Below are 27,674 nucleotides of genomic sequence, written 5' to 3' on the forward strand. Positions count from 1 at the left end.
AGACTTACTGTAGGAGAGAATTACAGTCTAATCAATGCAGATGTCTCTCTATTGCTAAAGCCAGACATGACACCTGTCATGCTAAATCACTTGTTTGTTTCTCTTCCTGCAAGTCTTCATATTTGTTTCTGCCACTGTTGTGAGCCCACGAAACATTCATTCATCCCCCCCCCAAACTGTTTATTTGTTTGTTTGTTTATTTAACTGGGACAATACAGATAAATATAGTTACAGGAGAAACAATGCAATCTCATGTAATTTATATAGGACGTCTGGCTGGAGCTAAAATTCAGCTCCCATTGCTGATTAGGCTTCTAAATTAAGGTCAAAACAACTAAACAAACAAGTTACTATAACAGATTAAAGATAAAAACAACAGACTGTATTAAAGTGACTATGCATGTGTCTCCGGTGTGCATTAATACATTGTTGAAAGAGTGGTCGAAATCTATTTGGGATAGACGACACATGATTTAAATGAGTCGAGACACTGTGTGCATAAACAAACGCAAGGTGTCATCACTGGTTTCATCACTGGCAATTAACAAGTCAGTTAAGGTAGAGCATTTTAATGTATCTGAATTAGGCTGAGCAATAAATCTAAATTAAAAAATAGAATTTGTTTTGACACAATTCATAAAATGTCTACATGTGTACTGACTCATAACAACATCAACTAACTGGGTCATTTTCAGTAACATCAACGATCGCTGCCTTGAGTCACAGTTTACGGGGAGATGCAGTGATCTGAGTGCTTTGTGTTTGTTGATGAGAGATTTATTAGATTCCCGAGAAGTGAAGCCATGGGAGAGGACCATGGGAGGTGAGTCCTAAACAATAGCCTGGGAGCAAAAGCTAGTTCACTAGCTGAGGCAAGAAGCACGTACAGCTGTACAGCAGTACTGACAGTCCATAGCTGAATTATCTGTATTTATTACACACACACCACACACACACACACACACACACACACACACACACACACACACACACACACACACACACACGACAGTCACACACACACACACTCAATCATGTTGTAGTCTCTCTCCATTTGTTTCTGAAAAAGATATTGGGTGAGTTGTCCTAAAGCTGAACAAAATTGAGTTTTTGTTTTAATATATTAATAAACGTACTGATGGTACATATAGTAAATACATTTGTTATTTGCTATGAAAGCTTAATTAATAAATATATTTATTATATATTTAGCTATCCGCTGCCAAATGCCTTAATTGCCTTTGCTACTATTTTATTGAATGAGTCTACGGTGCCTTAATTAAAAACCTTTATCAGCTGTTATCAGCAGTAAGAGGTGATCAGCACCTCGATCATCAGATCCTGCTTTGACTCTATTCTACAGCGTATCTTCCCACAGGTTTTTCTCCCATCAATTTCCCTCAAAAAAGGTGTTAAAGTTCAATAACAAGAGCTGTAGTTGATCCATTTAGCAGACCAGAATACCACTATAATTTTTCCAGAAGGTCAGAAAGATCAATCAAATAAACCTCTGTGGGAAAATCCAACATGAACCAGAGCAAGTCTGAACATGAGGCGGGACTTTGGACTCTAGATAAAAACAAACATCACAAGCACACACTCACCAATCTCAGGTCTATAATGTCCTGTAACATAAACCGTATCCGAGATGACGTCTTCCTCTCCTTGACGATTTTTTCCATCTGATTGAAATACTGATCCATCCGAGGCTGAGAAAGAGAGAGAGAGCGAGAGAGAGAGAGAGAAGGTCAATTTGAGACATGAAGGTTAAATTCTATATTTCTCCATTCAATCTACTGGACGGCAGGTTTCAGGGATTTCCACATTATTTTACTGAACTGATTGTTCGGTTTATTACTTGGTGCAGGAGCTGTCCCGACCGCCCCAGATTAAATTGGAACATTTTGGGAAACGGCAGAACAAAAACTGTAATAGTCCAAAAAAGAACAGATCCAATTCAGTGTAATGGCCCGACATTAAAACGACCGTGTTCAGAAAATTACCACATTAAACACGATGAAACTCATTTAAAGGACAAGAGGGATGATTTATGACCACATTCTCTAGGATTTACTGTAAAAACCGGCACTTTTATGTTTGTCAACAGTGCGAAGCAGCAAACAGAAAAAGGAAAACGAAGCAGAATTAAGTTGTAACGCCGAGGTCGTAGCAGATTCCCTTGCTGGTCAGAGACGTTTCCTATTTGCAGGGTGACTGGTGACACATCCACAGTACAGCAGAGGCCTTCGGGGTCAGCTATGTCTCTCCAAGAATCTGGAGACTCTCGCTGTGTCCAGCTGGGAGTCGCTGATGTTTACAGCAGAGCATCCACTGTGGGGACACTGTGGGGATATTCCCGTTCCCTACATAAACAGTTTCTCCTTCTGCCTCTGGAAACCGAATGTAGCCCAGCTGGCGTGGGATCGAATCCCACCAGAACTTTCTCTTTCGTGTCTCTCACAACCGCTGTGTTGCCGTAGATCAGAATCACCTCATATGCCAAGTAACCAACCAATGTAGAGGAATGAGCAGAAACAACCTTATGACATTATCCCTGCAAACTAGGGCTGAATTACTTTTGATTTGAGTCCTGTTTTTATTACAGCCAGAGACAGAAAACATCAAGCCGGTTCGAGGTCTGACACCAGTGCCAGTGAGCCTCTAAATATGTTATGAACGACTAGACATTCTGTAGCACAACACGCCAACAGCCTTGAGGTTGTGCCAGAGTATGTATGACGCAATACAACTGCAAGTGAAAGCCTTCTGCGGTCTGGGACAACAGGGCACTGACCTCCTAAACACACTAATTAAATATAATATTAAAGACACCAGTGGTTCTATACAATTTCAGACACCTTGGTTTGAAGGATGTCTGACACACTACAGTCTCTGAATTCTGATTTAATGTTTTTTAATCAATTGTGTAGTCCTTTCCACAATAAAGCTACCTGTCACAAATTAAAGGAATAACTTAACGTTCTGGCAAATACGCTTATTGGCAGCTGCTGGCTGTAGACTGTAGGGACATCACCCCCCCCAATATAATTTGTGGCAAGAAAGCAGCAAAACTGTATTTTATGTTTAAGCATAATCCTACAATGTATTTAACCACTCAGGCTCACTTCATAACATCAACTTTTATTCTCTGCCTCACCTTGGCCTTCTCAAAGTCGAGGTCCTTGCCGATGGTGGTGAGCAACCTGCACAGGCACTCCAAAGACTCCTGGTCGTGATTTTTCAGCAGCTTAACAACACAGTCGTGCATGATGGCCTCTGTTAACATCTTGAGCTTGAAGAGCTCGCCGATGAACTTGATGTTGCCGATGGAACGCCGCCGGGCCTTATCCTTGGCCTCCTCCAGCTCTTCCTGAAGCCGCTCACGCTCCGTTGCCTGAGGGGGCCGAGGAAACATGAAACAAATACATTTCTTTTACTTTTTTTAAGACTTTCACTCTCTCTCTCTCTCTCTAAAAATGTTTTGGGTACAGCCAGCGTCGAGTAATTCATAGACCACATACCGATGCAGCAGAGTCCAGCTCTTTCTGCCTTCTCTCGAACACCACATCGTCCACCTTGTCTTTCTCGAACTCCTTCTGGCAGCGGTTTAGCAGCAGCTTGCGAAAGTTCACTGTGGTGTTGGGTTTGTCTGTCATGGGCACTCTGAGCTGTACGTGGACAGCAGACATAGAAGATATAGTAAAGAAACACAAGTACTTTAGACAAATGACAAACTCAACTTTTTAAAAATGTATAATGTTGGACTGATGAGGCCACAAGACCAGGAAATACTGCACAAAACACACCTTTGTGTCATATTTGCCAACATTTGCATTTCCTTGTGCGTGATTATTTTAAGCTCCTCATTGCTGAAATCCATTTTTAATGAATAGCGACCCATTTGAAAGAATTAAAAAGACGACTTATTTCAGCCTTCTTTTCATCTCCCACTACTTAAGATAATGGGTGTGCACATCTTACAATTTCTTCTTTCATGTCATCAAAAACTGAAAATGTTGCACACTATATCGTCACATTGTATTGACCTGTGCTGTATTGCAGCGCACTATATTGCATCAAGGCAGAGGTGAATCTAAACCCATCGATCCGTTTGCAGCTTAAATATTTAGCGATTTGTTGAATGTACCATTAAGATGCAAATTGGATTTGTTTCAGTTAGGATGCACACGCCTACAGTAACCTGCAGTCTGTTGAATTCAGACAATGTCCCTTTTAAATGGACCACAGATAGCTGAGGTACGATTATTTATTCACTTCCTCCATCAAGATCCTCCAGATCAGTTGAATTATTTAAACCATTAACCTTAGAAACACAAACACGCTTCTTTTCTGCCCGGAGGTCGACACGCTTCAACCATTCTGATCGACACAGTGACGTGCTTACCGTGGCGAGGCAGCGGCACATGTTTCCGTAGGCCACGGAGAAGCTGGGCTCGTCGATGGCCTTCTCGAAGACCAGGTCGATGACCCCTTTGAGCCTCTCTTCTGTGTCGATGGTCAGGTCTGTCACCTGCTTCATCAGCTGGTTGAACTTCTGAGGCGTGAGCTTGTTCAGGATGCTGCGTACCTTCCTGAAGAGCTCCTGGGGGGAATCAGTCATAAATCAATCAATCATTTTATTTGGAGTGTATCTTTGACGTATCATTAAAATCTAACTCAGTTAAGGGGCAGCCTATTACTGTAGTTTTTGATAAAGACACCATTTCCAGTCCCATTTTGTATTATTTCATTCAGCGGTAGGTTAAATCATTTACAGAGTAACAATAACCAAACTCTCATTTTGGTTTTAGATAAAAGAAAAACAACAACAGACAAAACATGAAGACAAGGCAGCATAAAACAAATCACATTGACAAGCAAAAGGCTTACAACTAACAGGAAATTACATCAGGCAATGAGTTAGCAGTATTCAGTCACAGGACATGTGCATTCAGTGGTGAAATAGTCCTTAACCCTAAAACTTTAAAAGCACTTTCACCAAAGACAGTGAAGGTTCGAGGAATGACCTACATAATTTGTCCCTGTGATCGAAGGCTACAATTACAGAGTCTGTATACTTTATATTTATAACATAAATAAGAAGCCAGCTTGTGCAATATGGCCTTTCTACGATTGCATAAGGAAGAAAGACCAACTTTCACACACCAACTGCAGTGACGTGTACAGAAACCCAGATATATTATGCTTATTTCAATGCCCAGCTCCTCTTTTGTGTATCTTTTATGTGTGTTTGTGTACATGTCTGTGTGTACAGTTGGACCCACCTGTGTTTTTTGAATCTCGGGATCATCTGCAGGGATTTCCCTCTTCAGGCCAGGTTTCCAGGCATTCTCTGATTTTTTCAGCTGAACATCATCATTCACCGACACGTTCATGATGATCTTCCTGGGTGGAGGCCGCCGTGCCCCGATGTTCATAAGCTGTGAACGGATTGAAAGAGAACGCAAGCACGTCACTATTCCTGGTCACTACAAGCAGACTACACAATGTTTCTTTTAACCAGTCACAATAACAAACTGGTCTAATTCAAGTGTCTTTATGTGATAAAAACCACAAAATAAAATCAAAAACATAAAACAAAGCTACATGATTACTAGGTAGCTGACAGTTAACAAGGCGACTGTGCTCATTAACTTGTGAAATATCAGTTCTACGTGATCAGAGCCTTATCACTGACCCTGCATAGTCTAGAAGAACTAATGTGTTGCAGCACTTGAGTAGGTTAATTCTTGTCAAACAAATCTTAAATAGACCTTTTCACAGGAGCCATTCTGACATTGAATAGTAGTGTAAACAGGTGCTACCACTGATACTAATAGAGGTTCTTTCCCATTCAGGTCAAACAAAGTCTGGCTGCTGCTGTGGTGTTGGCTCACTTGAAAGACTCGGCTACACTAAATGGAATGGAACCTTAATTAGCATCATCGCTAACGCCGGTGTTTACCCTGTTATTTCATGTCAAAATGGCTCCTGTGAAAACGTCTGTGAAAATTGTGCAGCATTGTACTTTGGAGCGTTAATGGAGATCTTTTGTGTTGAATCAGCAACTGAACATTTACAGACATCAGTACCCCAAATTGTATCCCCGACTGTAATGGAAAAGGTTGAAAGAGGTGTGGTATCGATTTCACCCCCCACCCCACCCCCCACCCCACTTAAAAAGCAAGAAAGTTATCTATTACACTTGAGGACAAATTGTGTGTTGAGAGGAAACAGAAAGTAGGAACTGGAGGACTGCGTGGGGACTTTATGAATGATTGTGGCAGCCTGCATGTGTGTGTGTGTGTGTGTGTGTGTGTGTGTGTGTGTGTGTGTGTGCGTGTGCGTGACTCACTGCAGCGCCTCGTCCTCCGGTCATCTGCCTGCCAAAATCAGCGAAGGCAGGTGTGAAATCAGGCCCTCTGGAGATCGCCCTGGAATCCACCACTCGAGATGGCAACTTGTTTTGGTTCATCTGTACGACACATAGCATACACAATACATCATCACACACACACACAAAGACACACACACACAAAGACACACACATAAAGACACACACATAAAGACACACACACACACACACACACACACACACACACACACACACACACACAAAGACACACACACACACACACACACACACACGATAAGCTGAACAGCAGGGGGAGCAGTGATCCCCTAATAGTAGTGCCAATAGGGTAAAAGGAGTCAGCCTGTTGTGTGTGTGTGTGTGTGTGTGTGTGTGTGTGTGTGTGTGTGTGTGTGTGTGTGTGTGTGTGTGTGTTCATTTCTAATCCACTGGTCCCTTAAAGGTGACCCGTGGTAAATGACAGTCATACTACATTACCAGCTTTTGCTTTATGTACTTTTTTTTTTACTGTACTGGTGATAAATTATGCTCAGCGGGTTCAACGGGCCAATAAGTGAGAGAAGTCAGAACCAGATGTGGAAGGGAAGGAAGGAAGAAAGGAACGCAGGAGAGAGCGAGATAGTTGTGGGGGAGGAGAGAAGAACAAATCCAGCTCTTTGTCTTTCAGCTGTCCTTGACTTCCTCTCGACTCTTTTCCAGTGAGATTTCACTTTCTCCCTGAGAGAAAATGAGACTATGGGATTGTACATCAACTGTTCGCCGGTCTGGTTGTTCTTTTTTGGAGAGGTGGGGGGAGGGGCATGTACTCTTACACTGCCAAGTGTGACATAATAGCAATGTGATTTTAATCAAAACAGCATTTCAGCAGGCCATATGCTCCACCCAAACGTATGTGTGGATCAGAGCAACGAACCAAAGTCTCTGTGGTGTATCTTTGATCCGGTGCATACAATCTAACAGAATTAGGCAATGTCTGGAATACTGCCTGTTGCTATGAGCTAATGATGAAGAACCCTGTTTCACGAAGAAGTTTATAGCAAAAACTGGGGCTTCAACTTCTGCATGTTTTCATTATTGATTACTATAATCTATCATTTAATAGCTTTAATTGCATAGTCTTTAAAACCTCAAGAAAAGCATAAATAATGCCTGTCACAATTTGCCAGAGCCAGAGGGTGAGATTTTTTTAAATCGCTCGTTTTGTCCAACTAACAGTAAAACCCGATGACATTGAGTCTACAATGATATAATGAGAAAAAAAAGGCAAGCTGAAACCACAGCATGTTTGGAATTTTTGTTTCATAATTGACTCAAAAAAATAAATAAAAGAGGTACTGCACACTTTAGCATGTTTTTCAAGCTGTAAACCGAATTATCTAACCGTGATGAAACACATCGATGCTCGTGTTAATATTGGCATACTTCCCAAATTCATGAAAATCTGCATTTCATGGGTGGAAATGGCTCAACACACCATCTACTGTTATAAATCACCCTGAACCTTGCAAGGCCAATGCTAAACTGAAGTCAAATGTTTGAGTTTACGTCATGACATTTATTTAAAAAAAGAAAATAAATGGTAATGCCCTCAGCCTCCACTTTGAATGGGAGACTATTAAAGCGCTGCGCTCATTTGCTAATGTATACTGATTGAGACACATCATTCACAGGAGTTAACACTGCAATGGCTTGGACTGAGTGGGTGTCAGTCTGTCACTCTCTCCAGTCAGTGTCACCCTCTACACTGGCAGTCCTGTGCAGGTCTCTTGCTGAGAGGCTGGGAGCTTGCAGAAATTGCAGTTAAAGTATAAACTGCACCTGTAAATTGATTTAGAAAATTGTTGCCACTTAACTTTCTGTCAATCGACTTTCAGCTCCAGACATTGTGGCCTCTACTTGCCACTTTCCATTTATTTTAAAAGCTACATTTAGAGAAGGAGCTCTGAGGCAGTTGGTTATGTGCTGAGGAAATGTACAGATATATAGTCATAGTCATAGTCAAGGGTTAAGTATAGTTAGCCAGGGATATCTGCAACAATTGGCTGACTCACCTTGTCTAGCACCACATCACTAATGGGTGGGAGCCCCTCAGGCTTCTGTATGCAGGCGGGCATGAACTGGAAGCCCAACAGGAAGTCCCTGTCATACTGACGCTTCCCACTGGAGTCGGCCAGGTCTGAAACACCAAGCACGGTTTGAGAGGGAAGGACAGAGAAAAAGAGTAAATATACAAAGGCTGAACTTGAAATAATTAAAGCAAAAGCTACATTGTGAAGTGGAGTGAATTCATAAACTGGGAGCCCCTAAAGACACAAGTTATGCTCAAAATCTGAATATCAACAGCGTTTTTCTACTGATAAAAAGATCTGTATTTCTATATAAAAGTTTTGCCTAAAGTAGCTTTGAACATGTGTCCAAAGAACGGGGGCCCCTTCTCACCTTCCATGTCCTGTGGAGCTCCTGTGGAGTTCTCCTTGTCTCCGGGGGTGGCTCCACTGTCGCTGCTTTCCGTCTCCGACGTGTGGCCTGCCCCGTTCCTCATGGGCTCCATCTCGGCCTCACCGTTCTCCTCTGGGGCGGCGGGCTTTCCATCAGCCTCTGGGCTGCTGGCAGGAGCTGGAGCAGGGGTGGAGGTAAATACCGGCGGTGGGGGCACCGGGCTGCTGCTCAGAGGAGCTGACTGCGGGGCCTGGTCTCCAGCAGGTTGATCCACTGTGCTGGGCTCGTCCTGTGCGGAGGAAAGATTTTAGCCTTCAGATCTGTCGGTAAGTGTTATGACCCTGCTTTATTATCATTTAGCAACAGTTAATCACATTTAAAAACTAGTAGCATCAGGATTTATCTACATAACACACTATAATCATCAGTTACAGAGCTGTAAGGAGGTCATCTTCAGACCGGGTGAACAAATAAAGAAAGGGTAAAACTGCAGGAGTAGAAAATGAGGGATGAATGAATCAAAACTGAGTGAAGGCAGGGAGAGATGATGAGATGCAGGCAGGGTGGGATAGGTCAGGTACAAACAAGACAGAAAAGGAAAAATAACAGGAGCACAATGGGCTCGTCGTAGTAGACGGCACCATTAGTGGCACAGAGTGGACAAGCCTACGCTGGTGGGATTTTCTTCACACCACCCCCATTATCATTTAACAAATATCTGTACATGCAGCACTATTTACACACAGTAAAAAGGGTTATTCTTCTATGTTATTCTTGGCAGATTGAATATATTTTTTATGTTTCGTATTTCGTGTTCCATATTATGTGCTCTGTGTGCTATCTAGGCCAAGGCACTCACTGGGCTTCAAATGGGAGTACTGGATCTGGTAAAGAATTTGGTTTCTGTATCAGTGTGGTCATACTTTAGGTAACAAGGTTAAGCCAGCTTCACTCTATAGCCAAATGTTCGTCAATATAAATAAAGGCTTGTATTCTGGATTCAGAAGCTGAATTGAAATGAACTAGACATTTAAATGTTGTTGTTTAAATGTTTATAGTTTGGTCAACTATTGCTGAAAGGTTTTGTGTGAAATGTGTTTCTGAATAAAATAACATCACTCATCGTTCTCTCTGTAGCCTAAATAGGAGCCATTTAAAGTCTGTACCACCGGTATTTGGTGGTGTGAAAATTCTCCCACAGCTAAAAGCCCAGAACAAAACAATAAAAGAGAGGAAATGAGATCGGGACGGAGCTGATTTTACATACAGTGGGCTGGGTGAGCAATGAAGATGATGGATAACTCTTTGCTGTCGTTCTTTACGATAACAACACCCCAAAGTCATTTAGGTCTGCTTCCCCCCACCCCCCCCAACAACACATGTGGAAACATTTTCCACTTGAACTATTGCCCATACTGTGCCTCTTCCTCTCCTCTCTCAGCCCCCCTCCACCCCAAACCTTGATAATTTGTTAGCATTTTAAAAAGTCTTGCTCCAAAATGAGACACTAACCAGTTTCAGAATCTTAAAGAAATCATTGTGTGGGTAAATTTCAAAGGCTTTTTGTCAACAGACTAAATACTACTTCTACAAAAGAGACTATAGAGACATCACATTTAAAGGTGAAATTATCTATACTTCTTGTTTCCTGTCGGGCCTCTTTTCTTACCTCATCCTCCTTTTGAGGTGCGTCTCCAGCAGAGATCCCTTCCTTTGGTTTCCTCCAGGTCTTTGGTATAGCAGAAGCAGTCTGATTAACTGCGGAGAAATACAAATGCAAGAACACGCAATCAGACAGTCAGCAAACAACACAACCACAGTCGATTTAAAAGGGAATTTTTCTGTTGAAAAACGCAATGATGGCAAGAAACACAGTTTGTCCACATTCAAATCTGTATGTAAAACAGTCCTGGCAAATACTTGCAAAATGTTTAACCCTACACAGCAGCAGATTATGATTGTTGATATAATGAAAGCCAGAAAATTACATAAAATGCTTTAAAGTCACTTGATTTGTATGTACATGGTCCTAATATGTTAAATCTCACCTATTTCTGACCAAACAATAATAAACACAAACATTAATTGCAAATACTATTTGACAGAGCAGAAAAAGAAGGAAACATTTACACAACCATGAGTAATAATTATTTAGGAGATTTCCAGAATATCTTCAATGGCAGGTATAAAAGGCACATCTCACATTCATAGGCATAAAGATTCGTACCATTTAAAATACCATTGTTAAACTATAATCTATACAAAACAAGAACATGATGAACTAAGAAGATTAGATAGATGGGCTAGAAGAATCACACATCACATTAGCTAAAAATGGTTTGCAGAATCTGAGCACCTGCTTTAATAAAGTTTATCATGCTTTAGGTCTCTATTGATGCATTTCTTTTTGATCTTAAGCTCTACTTGTCTGTCAGGTTTTGCTCTGCAGACTCTGATCTTCTTAACTACCAACACTGTAACATGTATGTGACCCAGAGCACCAGAGCAACGTTGATGTGCATTTTACAAAACACAAAAACAAACAAAAACGTCAGAATAATCTTAGATGGCAACAAATATATTTAAAACGTGTCTCGTGATTTACAGGTTTTTCTGAAAGGATGGTAACTCTGACCACGCTGAGAGTTTATTCTAACTGACGATGCCTTCTTGGGGAATCAACTGTGTCAGCACAGTACTTGATGAGAGATTATCTCCAATATGTGCTACTTGGTTTATTCATAAAACACCCTAGTGCCTGATAGAGCCACTTCATTTTGCCATTTAGGCATAATTCCATGAAATAGTATTGTAGTACAGCCTCTTTTCAGGCTGGACTGTCTCCCAAAAAAAAAAAAAACACTCCATCTAAAGAGTCATTACTCCTTTGTTGCAGGTTAAAACCCTTTAGTCACGGAAACAAATGATCTAGCCTACAACGATTTCTACAGATACTGAAATGCAGCAGATGCCGTACCTGTAGTGGGACTCCTCCTGGTGAGTGCTTGTTGCTGGGACTCTGTTTTGCTGTCAGTAATGCCTCCGTGTGCCTCTGTCCCTACTCTGGGAACGAGGTCTTTAGTGTCTAAGGGCTTGCTCGGCTCGTCGGCCTCTGTCGTGGCCTGCACTAGAGGCGGAAGGCCGGGGGGGAGCATAGCTGGCAAAACAGGAGCTGGGCTTGACGTCAGGGTGACTGGCACCACAGCCACAGGTGCCATAGGGGTGAGCGCAGCAGCAATGGGCACCTCTGGCCTCACGTCAGAGGGCAATGTTTCAGAGGAGGAGGCCTCCCTGTAAGCAGGAGCAGAGGCCTGGGGCTGGAGTGCAGCTGGGGACAGAAGAGAAGGCTCAAGAGCCGGGGTGTCCAGCTCAGTCCCAGAGTCTGCAAGGCCGTTCAAAGCCTTGGGAGCCGGTGCTGGCGAGGCAGCCAGAGTCCGTGGGGCATCTGAAAGAGGCTTGTCTGTGTTGGGAGTCTGAGGTGGCGCCAAAGAGGGTTTGTACTCCCCAGCTGAGGGGGATGGAGAAGAGGCTAAAGCAGTGGAGTCCCTGGCTGAGGGACGTTCACTTTTGTTGGCCACTGAAACTGGGAGTGTGGCGGGGGCGGCCATTGGGGCAGAGAAGGGAAGCTCTGGTTCAACTGTTGGAGAGGCCTCAGTTACAGGAGCAGTGGCCTCAAGTCTCTCCACAGGGGCTTCAGGCTGCACAAGCCCAGGCGAGGAAGACTTCTGGACAACTGGCTCTAGTTTTGGCGTATCATCTGGAAGAATGAAGAGTTCAGATAAACACACAATTTCATCGTCACTGTAACTGTGATAAACAGTTTCTTTAATGTGTGTAAAGGTGGAAACATGTCTTTGTGTTTCTTTGTAGCTTTAAACTAATAAACTTTTGTTGATAGCTAAGGCAATACAATCATTTTAGATTACAAAGTATAAACACCAGATCACTATAAGTGACTATAAGTTCATGATTGTGACAGCCTCATGCTCAATAAACTAGGCAGCCAAAGAACTGCAGATTGAAGCTTAATAATAAAACTTCTACACAAAAAGTAGAACTGGTTCCAAAACGTTTGCTCAGTGGTTAAAATGGTCCAGCTAATTAGTGGAGAAGCAGGGAACACAGCTGACACTACACTCTGATTTGTCAGTGAAATGAAAGTGAAAGCATTCATTGTGCAGCCCGTTCCAAGGAAAACAAAAGTGATACATAAAATGTGTTTGGAAATCAATGTTTAAATAAAAGTTTTCTTGGTTAAGGGTCACTAAGGTTGCTGAACCACATGAGAGTGATAGTAAAACCAAAGATGGCCCTGCTTGGCAGGCAATGACACAGTAGCAACACAGTCCAGTACTTTTCTCAAAAAGGTCTAATGTTATAGTTTTAGACGTAAAAATATGGTTAAAACGGCCTTGGTCAGACTGTAACTACTTGTTAGGAGTTGTGGCTGTATTTTTAAGGAAAAAGAGGGATGTTGGTGCAGACCTGGCCCTGGTTTGGTGTCTGAAACCCCAGTTGTCAACGGCTGCTGTGGCTGTTGGGGCTGCGGTGGCTGTTGGGGCTGCGGTGGCTGCAGGGGCTCCAGCGTGTAGCCTCCAGGATGGGCCTGCTGTGGCTGAGGAGGCTGCGGCTGCTGTTGCTGTTGCTGTTGCTGCGGCTGCTGCTGTTGGTGCGGCTGCTGCTGTTGCTGCTGTTGCTGCTGCGGCTGCTCTGGAGTCTGGCTGCTGCTCAGCTGCTGCGATTTGAGGTAGAAAATGTGAGGATAATGAGGGTGCGGCCATAAAAACTAGCAACACAGAAAACCAGAAAGACGGGCACAGAGATGTAAGCAAGCACGCACACAAACAAATAAACATACAAGCCCAAATGCAGGATTAAGCAGAAATAAGGAGTCCAATGGGGTATGGTTACATTAAGAGGACAGCAATGGAGGACAAGACAGAGAGTGAAGATCAATGTGGGAGGAATGGCAGGAGGAGGGGAAAGGCTCAGAACAATGCAGAGGAGAAAAAAGGGGCAGATACAGAAAGAATATATAATAAAATCAAAAGGGGCACAAAAAGACAGAGAAAGAGAGGAAAGACACTGTTAACATCCACAGAAGGACATAGGGAGGAAGAAGTCATAATGTCCTTCTTCAGAATCCATGGAAGGCCATCTTATCAGGGCTTGGTAGGTTTAACACACTTAAATGTGCCAATGGCGTTAGTACTATTGTTTTCAGCTTCAAAAAAGGACTCAGAGCTCTGTTGGTTTCCATTCTGTCCATCCAATTAGGGGCTGAAATACCAGTAACAGTGGTACTTTTGGTCCAAAATATTAGGACCTAGAGCCACAACCTTTCCTTGTGTACATCTAGGCAATGCACTTGCACAACAATAAAAAAAATCTATCTTTTTTTGAAGGACAGAATGGACAAACGAGTGGATTCTGGAGAAGGAGTAGGAGAATACAATACATATGCAATCGACTGTAAAAGATAGTGAGTGAATAGAAACAGTGACAGGAAGGAAGCACGTTTAAGATAAAGTAGCTTTTAACAAGATTAATGAGAGAATTATTTAAATTTAACTGGTTTTAACAAGTCATGGATGTCTAAACATAGGTTGTACATGATGTTAATGAAATGACTCTTTTTGGTTAAAGGCCTTTTTTTTTTTTTTTTTAAACCTAAATATTCAAAGGAACATATGACAGAGCAAAGTCTGCTTGGCTAGCTGAAGGACACATCCACATTTACATAACCACTGACAAAAAAGTCCTTAGCAATAGACTACAGACATGTTCTGGACAGAAAGTCACCATGAATTTCTTATGAGAGTGCAAAATGGCTGAGTAAATTACCAAAGACACAGGGGCCATGTCCTGTCTGTCAGACACATGGTGGAGAAAGGATTAGAGCAAAGAGCTACCAAGCAACATGAGACGCCTCTCCACTCCTCAGCTAAAGCTCCAGTCTAATCAGCTGCGCTTAATGCTACACTACCTCAACTGTAACTACTGTGGGTGGGTGGTGGGTGAGTGCGTCATGAGAGCCATACCTGTGGGGGTGTAGGGGTAGAGGAGGGGCGACCGACAGGAGGTGTTGAATTCCTGCTCCCTGAACCCCCTGCCATGATCTCCTCTGTGATATCCCTGCCACCCTGATTGGGGTCACGGATACGGATCTGGGAGGACAATGGCACAAAAAAACAGACCTCACTAAAGCGCCCGAGTCTTAGAGCAACCCTGCTTTATGCAAGTTTTCCATTGAGACATTATAGGCTAACAGGAAAACGTTTATATTAGGGTGTCCTGAAGTGAGCATCATAGTAAAATAAATAAAATATTGGTGTGTTATCACAAGCAAGATGAAAACACTTCATTTGGCTGCACAACTTTGTGACAAGACTTTGTGAAAATGTGCAGATAGATTATAGTCATTACACATTAATGACTATAATCTATCATCTAAGCTACATTGAATGGTTACCTTTCTACTCAGCTTGTAAAATAATTCCACATTTATGCAAAACATTAAATACATTTTAAACAAGGGAAAATCAAACTGGAATAACTCTAGTTGCTGATGGAAATTGCACCGTATGATATGATGGAAAGTTCCAGAAATTAAATTAACTTTGAGGTGAGACTGTTTTGTCAGCTGCTGTTTGCAAGGTCAAAACTGAACTGTAAAGCTCAATCCTAAACTATTAATATTTCTGTGGCAATTGCTGAAAATCACGAGATGTGATCAAAAGCTCCAGAACGGCTGCTAAATGGGTCTTGAGGTGGAGGAAACTACTAAGATACTCACTGTTTTCTTCTCACGCTTGGCTGGTGGAGGTTGCTGTGGTGTAGGCACTATGATGGGGGTTGAGGGGGGGTACACAGTCTGTCCTGGGTAGTAGGTTGGGCCAGCTGTGGGAACGGGAGCAGGAACAGAGGGTGAGACAGGTGGGTGGTACCTGAGGGGATCTGAAAGGGAAACAAAGGAGAAGAAAACACACGTCAGTAAAAACACTGATACATTTCCTGCTTCGAGGAGACACAAGGATAATCGATTATGTGTATTTGTGCTACTTTGGTGAATTTAGACTTTAAATGTGCTCCGAGTGTGGGAATAGTATTTCATGTGTGTCTGTGTTGGATTAATAACTCACGATATGGGGCAGGGTACTCCCCTGGCCCTGGACCAGGATAGAAGGTGCCAGACCCTGGAGGCTGTACAGAATACTGCTGAGGAGGTCCCACGTAGGGCGTACTGTGGCGATACTGCAAGCAAAGAGGGCAGAGGGAGACAGATTAAGACATCAGTAAGGACAAGGCAGCTACTGTAAAAATTAAAAAAAAACTACACGCTTTTGCAATCAGTTCTTTTTTTCAACATTTGGAATTTAAGAGATTCTAATTGTCCTTCATTGAGATGTTGGATCTCTTAAATTCTGCCTAGATCAGTGTTGCAAACTGCACTTCTCCTAATCAGCCAGATCTAACCGGTACCAGCTGCAGCCCGAGAGTATTTTTCTGTAGTCATTCGGCACAGAAACCAAATACTCACAGGGGCTCTGCAGGAGCAAATATGAAATTAAAATATTCTTATGCTTCATTTTTGCTCTATGGTTAGAATCTGTGTTGGTCACAATGAAGCAGGCAAGGAGAAATGTTTATATACATATAATATAATGTGCAAACAAGACTATATAACAAAAACGTGCCTCCTCTATATTAAAAGGAATAGTTCAAAGTTTTGGGAAATACCATTTTTTTCTAAAAGCCCACTAATCAATACATTATATTATTTAATTTATACCAAAAAAGGATTTTACAGGAGCGTATTATCTAATAGACAGAGGCATCAATCTTCTCATCTAACTTTCCCAAAATGTTAAACTATTCCTTTAATAATTTCAACCAGCAGCAAACAAGGAACATTTTTCTCAGTACTCAATCACAACAAGAAAAACTGTTGCTGTAACGAAAATGTGTGAAAATGAAAATATGTTTGCTTAATCATAATCAAACAAAGAGTAATTCAGATTTTTTAGATCATCATAATAAATTAAAACAATAAAATTCCTTTTTAGAAAAACCTATGTGCACAAACAACAATAGCTGGAACTGAGGCACAGAGACTGACAGTAGAGTAACAACTTAAAATCTAATCTTAAGATCCAGTTCAGTTGGTCCATGGCACCTGTGGGATGTAGTACTGTGCAGTCTGAGGGGTAGGGAAAGGCATGGGTGCCATGGTCATCATGATTGGTTGGTTAGTGGGGTAGACAGCCGCTGTGGGAGTCTGTGAGCCAGGTCGTATGGAGGGTGTGTTCGTAGGGATATTGGGCCTCGCAGTCTGCATCTGGGTCCTCTGGAAAAACTGAAAGCAACATGTGAGAGAAACAACAAAAAGACATGAAGTGCTATCCCAGAGGCAGCGGTCTCATTTCAGCATGCTGCCATGCTTTATATCTAACATAAAAACAAGTGCAGTTATTCAGATGTCGTCACCATTTGGCCTACTCATTTCTCACAGTGAGACAGCCCAGTTTTTGATCGGTTTTTAAATCAGCTGCTTAAAAGAAATCTCAAAACTCTCGTCATTGCGGCCACTCGGACCATTACATTAAAACCACTCCTGAGGGATGAAAAGCAGAATGATTTAGTCAGACAATGCACACTTTTATACATCTATCAAAGGCCTCTATAGTCAACCCATAAGCTCCTCCACCAATTGCTTCACTCAACATCTCATCTAATATTTGTATTTTATACTGTAACTGGTGAGCAACATCATGAATCAGATGAATGACATCTACAAATTAGGGAACACCGCTCACTGTTTGGAGACTTTGGACCTAAATATGTGTTCATCATCATCTTCATCTTCACAGGCACCTTTACAACGTTCCTATTATAAAAGTAGAAGAATTTTTGTGTTGTTGTCAAGGTACCTCTGTGGTATCTTAACACCTTGGCAACACACCAGAGTAAACTTGTGGTTCAGCCCTATTATGAGCCACTGGTTACGAGGTATTTACTTTCACTAATGAAAACTGATGCCTACACCTACCTACATGGTGGTTTAAGGTTGTGTTTCTGCCCAGGGGTCATTGGGATTTTTAAATGTCCTTTAGATTTTTGTGATTGGTAATTTGATATTCAACCATTTATTAAGAGATTGAGATTTCTGTGAGATGACTGTTGATACATTTTTTTTATGTTCGGATAAGCAACAAAAAGTGCTTTTAAAAAAGCAAAGTAGACCCGACATTATTGGCAGAGACAGGCCCAATTACTGTTTCCCACATTATACTTAAAAGGGATTAGCTAAAGTGTAAATTTCATTAATTCTTGGTTTTTTTTTTTTATATTCTCCTATTTCAAAGCTCTTTTATTTTTTCTTACTTTGGCCAGCCTGCCCTGCATTGTGAATAAGCTGCACCAGACTCCACAGCTGCAGAAAAAAAACTCTTGGACTGTTGAATGGCTTCAAATACCTCTTTTTGTGCCTGAGCAGATTGGCCAACCTTGTAGTTGTACTGATTGTGTGGCACACGGCATGGCTCTCTTCATCAGGCAGCAATATGGCCTTTACTAGTGCATCACAGAGCACACAAAGCTGCGAGAATATACTTGTAGTGACTGCAGCTACAATGACTTGTATACAGCACATGTCACCATCCGTTAAAAGTTTAGTATTGCACAGGCTTTGTGTTTGGATGGGCCTGAAGAAAGACCGCTACCAACAGCTGTGACCAACTTCCAAACAACTAGGGCTCAAGCTGAGAGTACCCAACCACAGTCACAGTGTGATCCAGTGAAGGAGAGCAGAATAAACAATGCTGTAAAACCATCTAAAAATACCCAGGAGGGGAAATCACCTTTAACATAATAAATCAGTTTCAATGGCTGTATTGTAAATAGGCCTGTGGAAATCTGGGAAATGACCAGGAAACTGTTCATTACCAGCTACCCGCAGACAGTGTCCGTAAAGTCGCTGGCAAAGCGAGAAATATGAGTAAACAGACAAAACAACTTTTCAACATGGTCAACTTAATAGTGCTTTGTAACTTAGGCTTAAAATAATCACTGAAACAGTAAGTGTGATCTACAGCAACAATAAAACCATACATACGTCCAATGGGCATCTACAAAATAATAAACATTACATATTTCCAAACGGTAACAAACACTTACTTTCTTATCACATGGACATAAAAGGAAGTAAAAAAACACTCATCTTAGGGAGGAATATACAGTATCTTTCACTCTGCATGCTGTTCATTAAACTGTACAAGCTCATTAAAGATGAGTAATGGATGAAACAAAAATTATGAACTGAACACTCGAGTAATGATCCTACACGATAAAAGACAGGACATAGGGATGAAATGATGATTAAAAAAAAAAAAAAAGACTCTCTACTGAGCATTCACTGTAGTGAAGATGAGGGGGTGTGCAGGGTTAAAAGTTAGGAGGGACGGGATCATTTAAGGCGTGATCCTCATCATGCCATGCAGGTCTGCAGAGACTTTTGATACAGAAGTAAATGTTACCTGGATGGGCCTGAATCCTCCCTTCAGTATTGAAAGCGGGAAAGAGAGAAAAGCCAATGGGAGACTGTACTGGTGAGACTGAAGCCTCAATAGAAAAACAAGCAGGCAATCAATCATTCACACCCACACATCAAGACAGAAAGCTGCCACATTATTTCTATCTACCTGACACAGGACATTCTCCTGAGCCACTTTGATTGGCTAAAATAACTCATATACAGCAGAAAAGGAGCTCAGAATTAGAGTGGGTACATCATTGGACTGGGCGGTGAACTGGAAAAAGCTGAAAAGTCACAGTCAGAATGTCATTTCAGCAGTTGACTTGTGGCGATATGCCACCCTGACATAACATGCACAGTTGCACAGCGATCCACAAGCGTCTCTCACCCAAACACACACTCTACTTCAAGGGCTATTTCTTTTCTCAAATTGTGTGAGCCTCTGCGCCAATCTAACTCTTGCTTTGCCAATTTGGCATTTTCCAGCCCCAATGGGACCTGGCTGTCACCTGCAACAATGCATTACCCACAGAGTTGATGTTGACGGCTGCACCAGGGAGGGCTTACAGACATCACTCTATCTTATGGAGCTGATAGGTCGGGCGAGCTCATATGGGCTGAATAAATTATTGCTTTTGGTGAAAATCTTTTGTGTCCTTGGGAGATGTGGGCTGGTGTTTTCATTGTATAATAGAGAAATAATTCAGTAAGACACATTAAACTCAAGGCTAATGCCTGATCTTTGCCCTGACTTGACCCATTTCAACTTATTTAAACTTCCCATCTTTTGTCCAGCATCATGGTGCAGTGATAGAGAAAGAAAAATGCTGTCAAAGTAACTCTGTTCTGCCTATCTGAAACTATGTCAACATGTTCTGTATATTAAGGTGGAAATGCTGACAAAATATATGTTATATACCGTAGGTCTTACGATTATGTGACAGTTCCACCATTTGAAGCATCTGAAGAGGACACACTCAAGGGTAAAACTCAGATTAATAGAGTTATTTAGACTCTGAACAGCTCTCTGGAGGAAACAACAGTTGTTTGTTTTTGTGGTAACTGTAATTTCCACTGGTTCTGACCTTTGGGTTCACACAGACACACAAAAGCTGTGTTTGGTATCCAAAGAAGTCAGTTACACTGATAAGTGGAAGAAAAAAACAATATAATGATGATCCTTATTTGGAGTCAGACTTATGTTTCGGCCAAATGAATTCATTTTCTGATCTCTATGTACCCTTTACTGTGCATTGAGTGCGTTTCAGGGGGACAATGGGTGTTTTCTCCATTGGCATAAAAGGCCACTGTTCGGCTTCATCTGCTTTCCGACTCCACTTCCGTGGTGGCACAAGAGATCCCAGCGCCAGTTTGTGACAGCCAGAGCATGCGCTTGTGTGTGTGTGTGTCTACACACTAATATCTGCAAACACACCCGACACACTCTGACACTATACTATTAATAGTCTCTTAAAAATGTGTCCACACAGAAGCATCCAGAAGGTGAGGATGTCAGACAACAAGTTACTCAGGGCACATCTCGGGGTCCTGGGGTGTGAATAACACATCAATCTTAAAAGTGGTCTCCAGCTGCATGAATCATTACGGTGTGAATCAACAAACACAGACACAACAGGAAGTCACATGGTCTGAATATTAGCACCCAGACATGTCATAACATGACTCTTAGCATCCACAAGGTAATACACAAACAAGATCATAAATACCACACTGCCAAATATGAACACATTAACATACCCTTCATAATCTAATGACATTAGTTCACAAAGTGTCATCAGCCTAACAGGATCCAGAGTGTAATTGCCACAAGTGTCAGCCAAGTACACAGACACCCACTGGGGCCGGACCACACACGGACTCTTTCCTTGACTACAGCCTACCTGACCACTGGCTACTTTCACTATCACTTTGTCTTGTTTTATCCTGAAAATCCACATATAGAAGTTTTAAAAAAGAAAAGAGGAATAATCAGCATCTGAAGACATTTGTGTCCCTCTAGAAATTGGCTTGTAGATGTGGTTGTGACAAAAAATCTAGATCACAAATTTCTCACCCAAAAAACAATAAAACAGCCAATTTAATTGCAGTACCTTGGTGTAATTACTGCAAACATATGAGACCATGGTCTCATGAGGATGTTGTCACAGAAATAATCATCTTCCTATTTCAGTTTTTTGGCATAAAGAAATCTGCAAAACACGAAAACATCCTGCACACTAACTGCATTTAACGTCTCTACCACACTACCGCAGAGGTTGGAAGTACCTGTACTTTTCTATGTATGTTTCTAACAACATCTTACTTTTACACTCTACATTTCACACAAATATCTGTACTTTCTATTCCTTACTTTTTTAAAATTGGCTTATTACTTTACTTTATTCCCTCATTTGAATAAAGGGGAATGATCCATTCATTTTCTTTTTCATATAAGCCTTCCCAACATCAAGACCGCAGTTTATCACATGTGACAGTAACATGACAAAAACAACGTAAAAGACGTAACAAGATGAAACAGACAAAAGAGGGAGAATCAACGACTATTTGAAGTTTTAGATCTGCACAGAAACAGTTGGTAGAAATGTCCAACAGAGCCTGTACCTTTTTGCTTTTACTCGAGTAAAGAAGTTGAATTGGTACTTCTACTTTTACCAGAGCATCCGTACTTCTATTTGAGTTATACCACCACTGCGCTTAGGTCAACTACTAATGCCTTAAAAATAAAAGGAAAACATATCAGATAAACTTTCCACTATTAAAATGCTTATCCTTAGATGACAGAAAACGCCATTCTCAGTTCTCACCAACATTTCACTGGACAGTGAAGGCACCACATCCCATTAATGGAGCTGCATACAGTACTACGGCTGTCCGGAGGTGCGCTGCAGTGTTAGCTGATATAGATGGTTGTTTTGGCCAATTCAGCATGTAGAATCATGTTAGATTCAAGTGAAAGCGAGCACTCTCTGTTTATCCTTGTAACCTACTCATATCATCCTTTTCATGTAGCATCTCCTTATTTTTCACCTTCACCTTTTTATTTTCAATAAGCAAACATCGGCTCACAACACTAGAGCAAAAACATACTGTCAATTAGTATTCTGAGCATACATTATAAATTAATGTTAATATCTAGACTGACTAATAATTTCCTGTTAGCATGTTAAATGCCTTATAATCATTAAGAAAAATATATAAACTGTAAGGAAGCCTGAGAGAATCGCAATCATCCTGTGCATAAACAGATACATGCTCTGCGCTCCAACCCGAGACACCCACAAGCTTCATTACATCTAAACCTGATTAAGACTATTGAATACCAATTCAATTCTTGGAATGAAAGAAGATCAATCTCACCATAAAAATAAACATGAATAGTGCAAGAACATGCTTGTCAGGAAACAGCTCTGTGCACCTGGCTAGATATCTTGATTAAATAGCAGCACGCTCAGAAGAATCCCATGCTAATTAAAACCTCTTTAACCGTTTCCAACATACTTTGGGCTTTCAAATATGATTTTTTTTTTTTTTAAGGAACAGCAGACGCCCCACAAACAGCCCTTTGCCAGCAGGTACCAGCAAACTGCTTTGATGATGATGATGCGAGAGAGGGAGCAGGAGGGGCGTTCAGCAGGGGTAAATTACCTGATGGTGGGTTGGTCGAGGGCCCGTAGCAAACTGGTGGGGGAGGAAGGAGAGGTCCAGCAAGGAGATTTGAAGCAGTGATGGCAAAGCGAGGAGAAGAAAGAGCATAAGAGAGACACAGAGATAAGATGAGCGATGAAGGCAGACGCTTGAAAAATACAGTACAAAACCACAGAGCAACAAAGCTATAAAGACACATGGCACATGATGCAGCTCTCAGACGCAGGTCAAAGTGTGTATCTGAAAATAGTAGCTTGCTTTAAGTACCAGATATGTGAACAACACTGGCAACACTGTACACACTGACCGAGGTCTGGCTAACCTTGCTCTTCTGATGGGGGAGGGCAGGAGGCAGGCAAAATTAATAAATAATGCTTACTAGGTGTAGGTGTACAGAGAATGCTGGCAAAGTGAATATCGTATTTATTTTACTAGGCTTGTCGTGGAGGGAGATTTTTCACAAAATGTGTTCGCTATCTTTAAATGGCTTTCTTTAGGCTACGGTGAACAAACACTAAAAGATAGAGCAGCTCGACTTTACACAAAAATGTACACTAAAAGATATTTGAAATTGAGATAACAACATCACAGAGAACAACCTTTTAATTTTTATGTTGCGCTCCTAAACGGGGGTGTAACAAAGCTCCCAAATGCCACCAGTGATACAGTACCATCGACCACAACAAGCCTACGAGGGCCCTTTAAGGAGACAACGAAGGAGACCTCATTAAAAAAATACAGCCGATGCTGAAGCGACTGACTGCCACGAGCAGATTGAGATCATTCAACGTTTCTGGAGCTCTGTGTGGCTTCTAAACACCAGATCCCTCCTTCGCTGACTCAATGAACTTTCAATAACACAGTAAAGCAAAAACTGTTTTACTCTGAGGCAGGCGTGCAGTAAATCTAAGACCACGGGGACACTCACCGGGCGACTTTGTGGCTGTGCATTCATTGGCTGTGTCTGGGGAGAATACACTAAAGGTGCAGAACCAGCATTTTGTCCAGGGTTGTATGGAGACTGTTAAAAGACAAGGGGAAAAAAGCAAAGATAGACAGAGGAGGAGAGGGTTAATGACATACAGACAAGGAACTGTGCAGCAATCAGTCATTTCATTAAGACGTTCCACAAACCAACTGTAACCTTAACACACCAGACGTCACAACATGAACTTACTTTGGATGTTGCTGGGAGAAAAAGTTTTCAATTGGGGTTTATGTACTGCGCAAAGATAATTGGTACCCTGAAGGACTGAAAATCCTGTGCTCCTCTATTCTTCATCTACTGTGCAGTGGAGCTAGGAAGAGGTGAGTTTAAGCAGATCTGCTTACTCTTCTTCAAGCTGCTGCGGGTATGGTTGTGATCATTTCAGTTTGTGCTGTGTGACGAGACTATCTGTAGAAGGCTGGTGAGAGGCTAGAGCTGCTTTAGGGTGAGGCAGTGGGCCATTAGACTATAACGGTGAAGAGGAACAACCGGATTCCTCGCAAGCGTAGTCACATACTTCCAGAGAAGCTGAGTCATGGAGTCAACATGTTTGTGAGCCAGAGCGGTAACGCAGTCAGAGATGCCAGCATCACAGCAGCAGTGTCACAGTCTGACAGTGAATCTTTCTTTATGATTAAGCAATTCAGTTTTTTTCCTAATAAAAAAGGTGTAATCATAGGATCTGATGCTGCCTTAACCGAAGACGGATAACATGAGGCTGAATCTTTCTTCCCATCATGCTCAGCCTTGATTTATTTCTGTTATGTTTTTGGTCCTTTGGTTTTCATTGTCCTTTCTGACTCCACCAGATGTGTATGGATCTAATTGTAGTTGCAGACAGATACAGACAGTGAAGAAAAGTCCCCGTTGGGTTTCTATATTTAACCCTTACCTTACCCCAATCATCTTAAATCCTAATTAATGAAATAATCTTGCCATAATCCAACCTAATCACTGTGCTTCTGCCCTTAAACCTGGTAGTACATAAGATTTTACACACACATCCTCTTTAACACGTTCCCAATCCTGATTTATTATTTCCCGCCTTCACTTTTTCCTGAGCTTTTTACCCAAAGAAGTTGAACTGATGATGTTGAAGCTTTGCAGACGACCTCTTTCAGCTACAAGCTCACAGATCTGGTTAGTACCACAATCTTACAGCCAGAAGGGTTTTTTTATTTTTGGAACAAAAATAACCCATACAAGTGTTCTTGTCAATCTTACAATGTGACAAATTATGGTAAAGAAAAAGTGACATCATTCATCCAGTGTTGAATTGTTGCTCAGCCCTAAAACAAGTGCTAAAAAGCAAGCAGACAAATGGACAGATCAAACATGAATACGCAGAGAGGATGACGGCGGACACAGTGACAAACTCACCCCTCCGCCTGCCTCCCAGCCCTTAGGGTAGCGATATGGGGAAGCTGTGGGTACTGATACCTGAGAGAGCGCCGGGGAGTGGGCATGACCTGGCGGGGTGCCCGCCAAGCTAGGGTGTCCCTTTGTGATGTCGTGAGCAGTGTAAGTAGAGCCAGCATGCCTGGGTACCTGTATCACATAAAACTGTAAGATCAGACAGATACACAAAATGGGATATTATGTCACATTGATGCACACTGATGTATGGAACAGCAGCAGGAGGCTTCCACAGGTCATTAGTCCACCCTCCTGCAGAGGAATGTAAATTAAGCTCTCAAGCTCTAGGATTAGCCCCCATATGTGTGCAAAGGTGAAGACTTGTACTGTGCATGGGTGTTGAAGCCTGCTGGGGTTGGCTAAGACTGTCTCTGGCCTCTTCTGCAGTCTGCTGTGCCCAACTATGCTGTGCAAGGATGTCTGGGCCTCATATGGCAAAACTGGGTCAAGTAATCATATTACAACCCCGCTCATCTGTGACAGAGTACACCTGGTACAATAGCTACAACTGAGTCATGCTTAAACAAGCCTTGTCAATATGGGCCAATGAAGGGTTTGGGGTAAGCACCAGCCGAGTGAGCAGTATTGGGAAAAGATGAGCCTTGACTCAGCTCTTAGCCTGTGGTGTGGCAGGATGGGCCTTGGCTGCTGCAGCTGTGGGCTGGCACCACTGCAAGTGCTGCTTGTTGCTGCTGCAGCCTGACACACCAGGGAATGAGACAGGATACTGCAGGAAGAGAGCAGGAGGCAGACACTGAGACAGCCTGGACAGCTGGGCTTTCTCTCCAGGGCATTTTATTCTGACTCCACAAAATGCCTGTTGGAGCTGAAAGAGCAAAACATTTAAAAACTAACATCTACAAATTGTATCATATTTACGTCTACCAGGTATGATAGGCGTTATTCTGTAAAGCTTCTATAGTACAAATCCCTTCTGCATCTCTCCATCTTCTCTGTGTGGCCCACTTCCCTCAGATGACCTGGGATAAAGCAACTAATCTAGCTGCTGTTGCCAGGGGAGGAGCCTGCTCTGCTTCAGGCGAGTGACTGATTCTGAGGACATACAGAGTGATGGGTTGGGGGAGGGGAGGCGAGCGGCTGTATAGGAGCTGTACATGAAGGGAAAGGAAAAAGAGTGTACAAACCCCCCACATCCACTGCACAGAACAACTGTTTCATGCCGTGGGCACGGTTCATTTCCACCAGTGTCATCATTGTTGCAACCCCGTTTAAAAACTAACTTTCAGAGCTAGAATATCTCAGAAAACCGGCGTTGTTTCCCGTACTGTTGTGTTACAGTGGATAAATAAGCTCACAGCTGAATAGCCTATCTTCAAACATATAGTGACTTTTCTTGTGCAGTGTGCAACTCCCTACTGTACCTTCACATTTCAGAAATGTTATCACTGAAAACATCTTCTTTGTGCTGTCAAATGATCAAAGTGGGAATTCCAAGGTATGCTGCTGAGCTTGTTAAAGCCAGAGATTATAAAAAATAAAAGCACATAAGGGATAGCAAACACAGACAAGCTAATATTTACCCACAAATGACCACTAGAGTGTTAGTATTAAAATACTGAGGAAGTCTCGGCCACAATTGTATTTAGCTCAGTTCATTTTGTGTGAGAAAAATCCATGAAATGTCAAATGAAAAAAAAGAAAAGGAAATCAATATTCCTAGTATCTTAAATGTCTGCATCAAATGCTCATTTACAAGATGTGCAACAATGAACACAAGAGGTATCTGTGGTGACAACAGTATCTTCTACAAAGCCCTCCAACAAATCACTCCCCTCTAGCTATTTGGCTCATCAGAGGAGAATCCAAGAGCGTTCTGCAAACAGCACTGCTCAACCTGGATCGTTGTACAGTATAATGTCTATTTGCAAAGGGTGACTGTCATGTCAGGCCAACATCCTCAGAGGAAGGGAGGATGCCTTCAGGGTTTGTTTTCATCTTTAGGGAGATACAGTAGGTGTAGTCGGTCACTGAGGAGACGACAAATGGCCCCAAAGTTCAACCAAGGACGACACATGAAAGTAAATTTGGGATTTTTTTTACTGTAAGCTAATCTAATTGTCTACCCTAACTCACATGTTGATGCCTCAGGCACGCTAAAATAAAAACACCAAGAATTATGTGAATATTATTATGACAAAGACGTGATACAGGAAATGTTAATTAACTCCTGAAGGAAAAAGTGAATGGCAGAGGTCCCCTGAGGTGACACACATTTCCACAGCAGGCCTCCTGAAGTC

The 27,674-nt window shown here is 42.0% G+C and overlaps 1 protein-coding gene across 7 annotated transcripts in view; it reads right to left on the reverse strand.

Annotated features, from left to right (window-relative positions):
* eif4g3a (eukaryotic translation initiation factor 4 gamma, 3a) overlaps nucleotides 1–27,674 on the reverse strand; it is a 47,842-nt gene that overhangs the window by 8,590 nt on the left and 11,578 nt on the right. The window contains exons 3-21 of one of the 7 annotated variants that reach the window (XM_051414614.1): nucleotides 25,381–25,548; nucleotides 23,941–24,033; nucleotides 23,013–23,045; nucleotides 19,348–19,368; nucleotides 16,989–17,168; nucleotides 15,955–16,066; nucleotides 15,609–15,769; nucleotides 14,854–14,979; nucleotides 13,298–13,547; nucleotides 11,790–12,569; nucleotides 10,482–10,570; nucleotides 8,813–9,101; nucleotides 8,425–8,549; nucleotides 6,356–6,475; nucleotides 5,286–5,441; nucleotides 4,406–4,603; nucleotides 3,522–3,668; nucleotides 3,158–3,394; nucleotides 1,605–1,709 (exon numbers count right to left, since the gene is read on the reverse strand). In XM_051414614.1, coding sequence (XP_051270574.1) covers nucleotides 1,605–1,709; nucleotides 3,158–3,394; nucleotides 3,522–3,668; nucleotides 4,406–4,603; nucleotides 5,286–5,441; nucleotides 6,356–6,475; nucleotides 8,425–8,549; nucleotides 8,813–9,101; nucleotides 10,482–10,570; nucleotides 11,790–12,569; nucleotides 13,298–13,547; nucleotides 14,854–14,979; nucleotides 15,609–15,769; nucleotides 15,955–16,066; nucleotides 16,989–17,168; nucleotides 19,348–19,368; nucleotides 23,013–23,045; nucleotides 23,941–24,033; nucleotides 25,381–25,548 — 3,390 coding nt within the window. Of the gene's footprint in view, nucleotides 1–1,604; nucleotides 1,710–3,157; nucleotides 3,395–3,521; nucleotides 3,669–4,405; nucleotides 4,604–5,285; nucleotides 5,442–6,355; nucleotides 6,476–8,424; nucleotides 8,550–8,812; nucleotides 9,102–10,481; nucleotides 10,571–11,789; nucleotides 12,570–13,297; nucleotides 13,548–14,853; nucleotides 14,989–15,608; nucleotides 15,770–15,954; nucleotides 16,067–16,988; nucleotides 17,169–19,347; nucleotides 19,369–23,012; nucleotides 23,046–23,940; nucleotides 24,034–25,380; nucleotides 25,549–27,674 lie in introns of all 7 variants that reach the window. The other 6 variants (XM_051414617.1, XM_051414620.1, XM_051414615.1 and 3 more) reach the window with 6 other exon arrangements.

The sequence above is a fragment of the Dicentrarchus labrax genome, unplaced genomic scaffold, assembly GCF_905237075.1.
Source record: "Dicentrarchus labrax unplaced genomic scaffold, dlabrax2021, whole genome shotgun sequence".
NCBI lineage: Eukaryota > Metazoa > Chordata > Actinopteri > Moronidae > Dicentrarchus > Dicentrarchus labrax.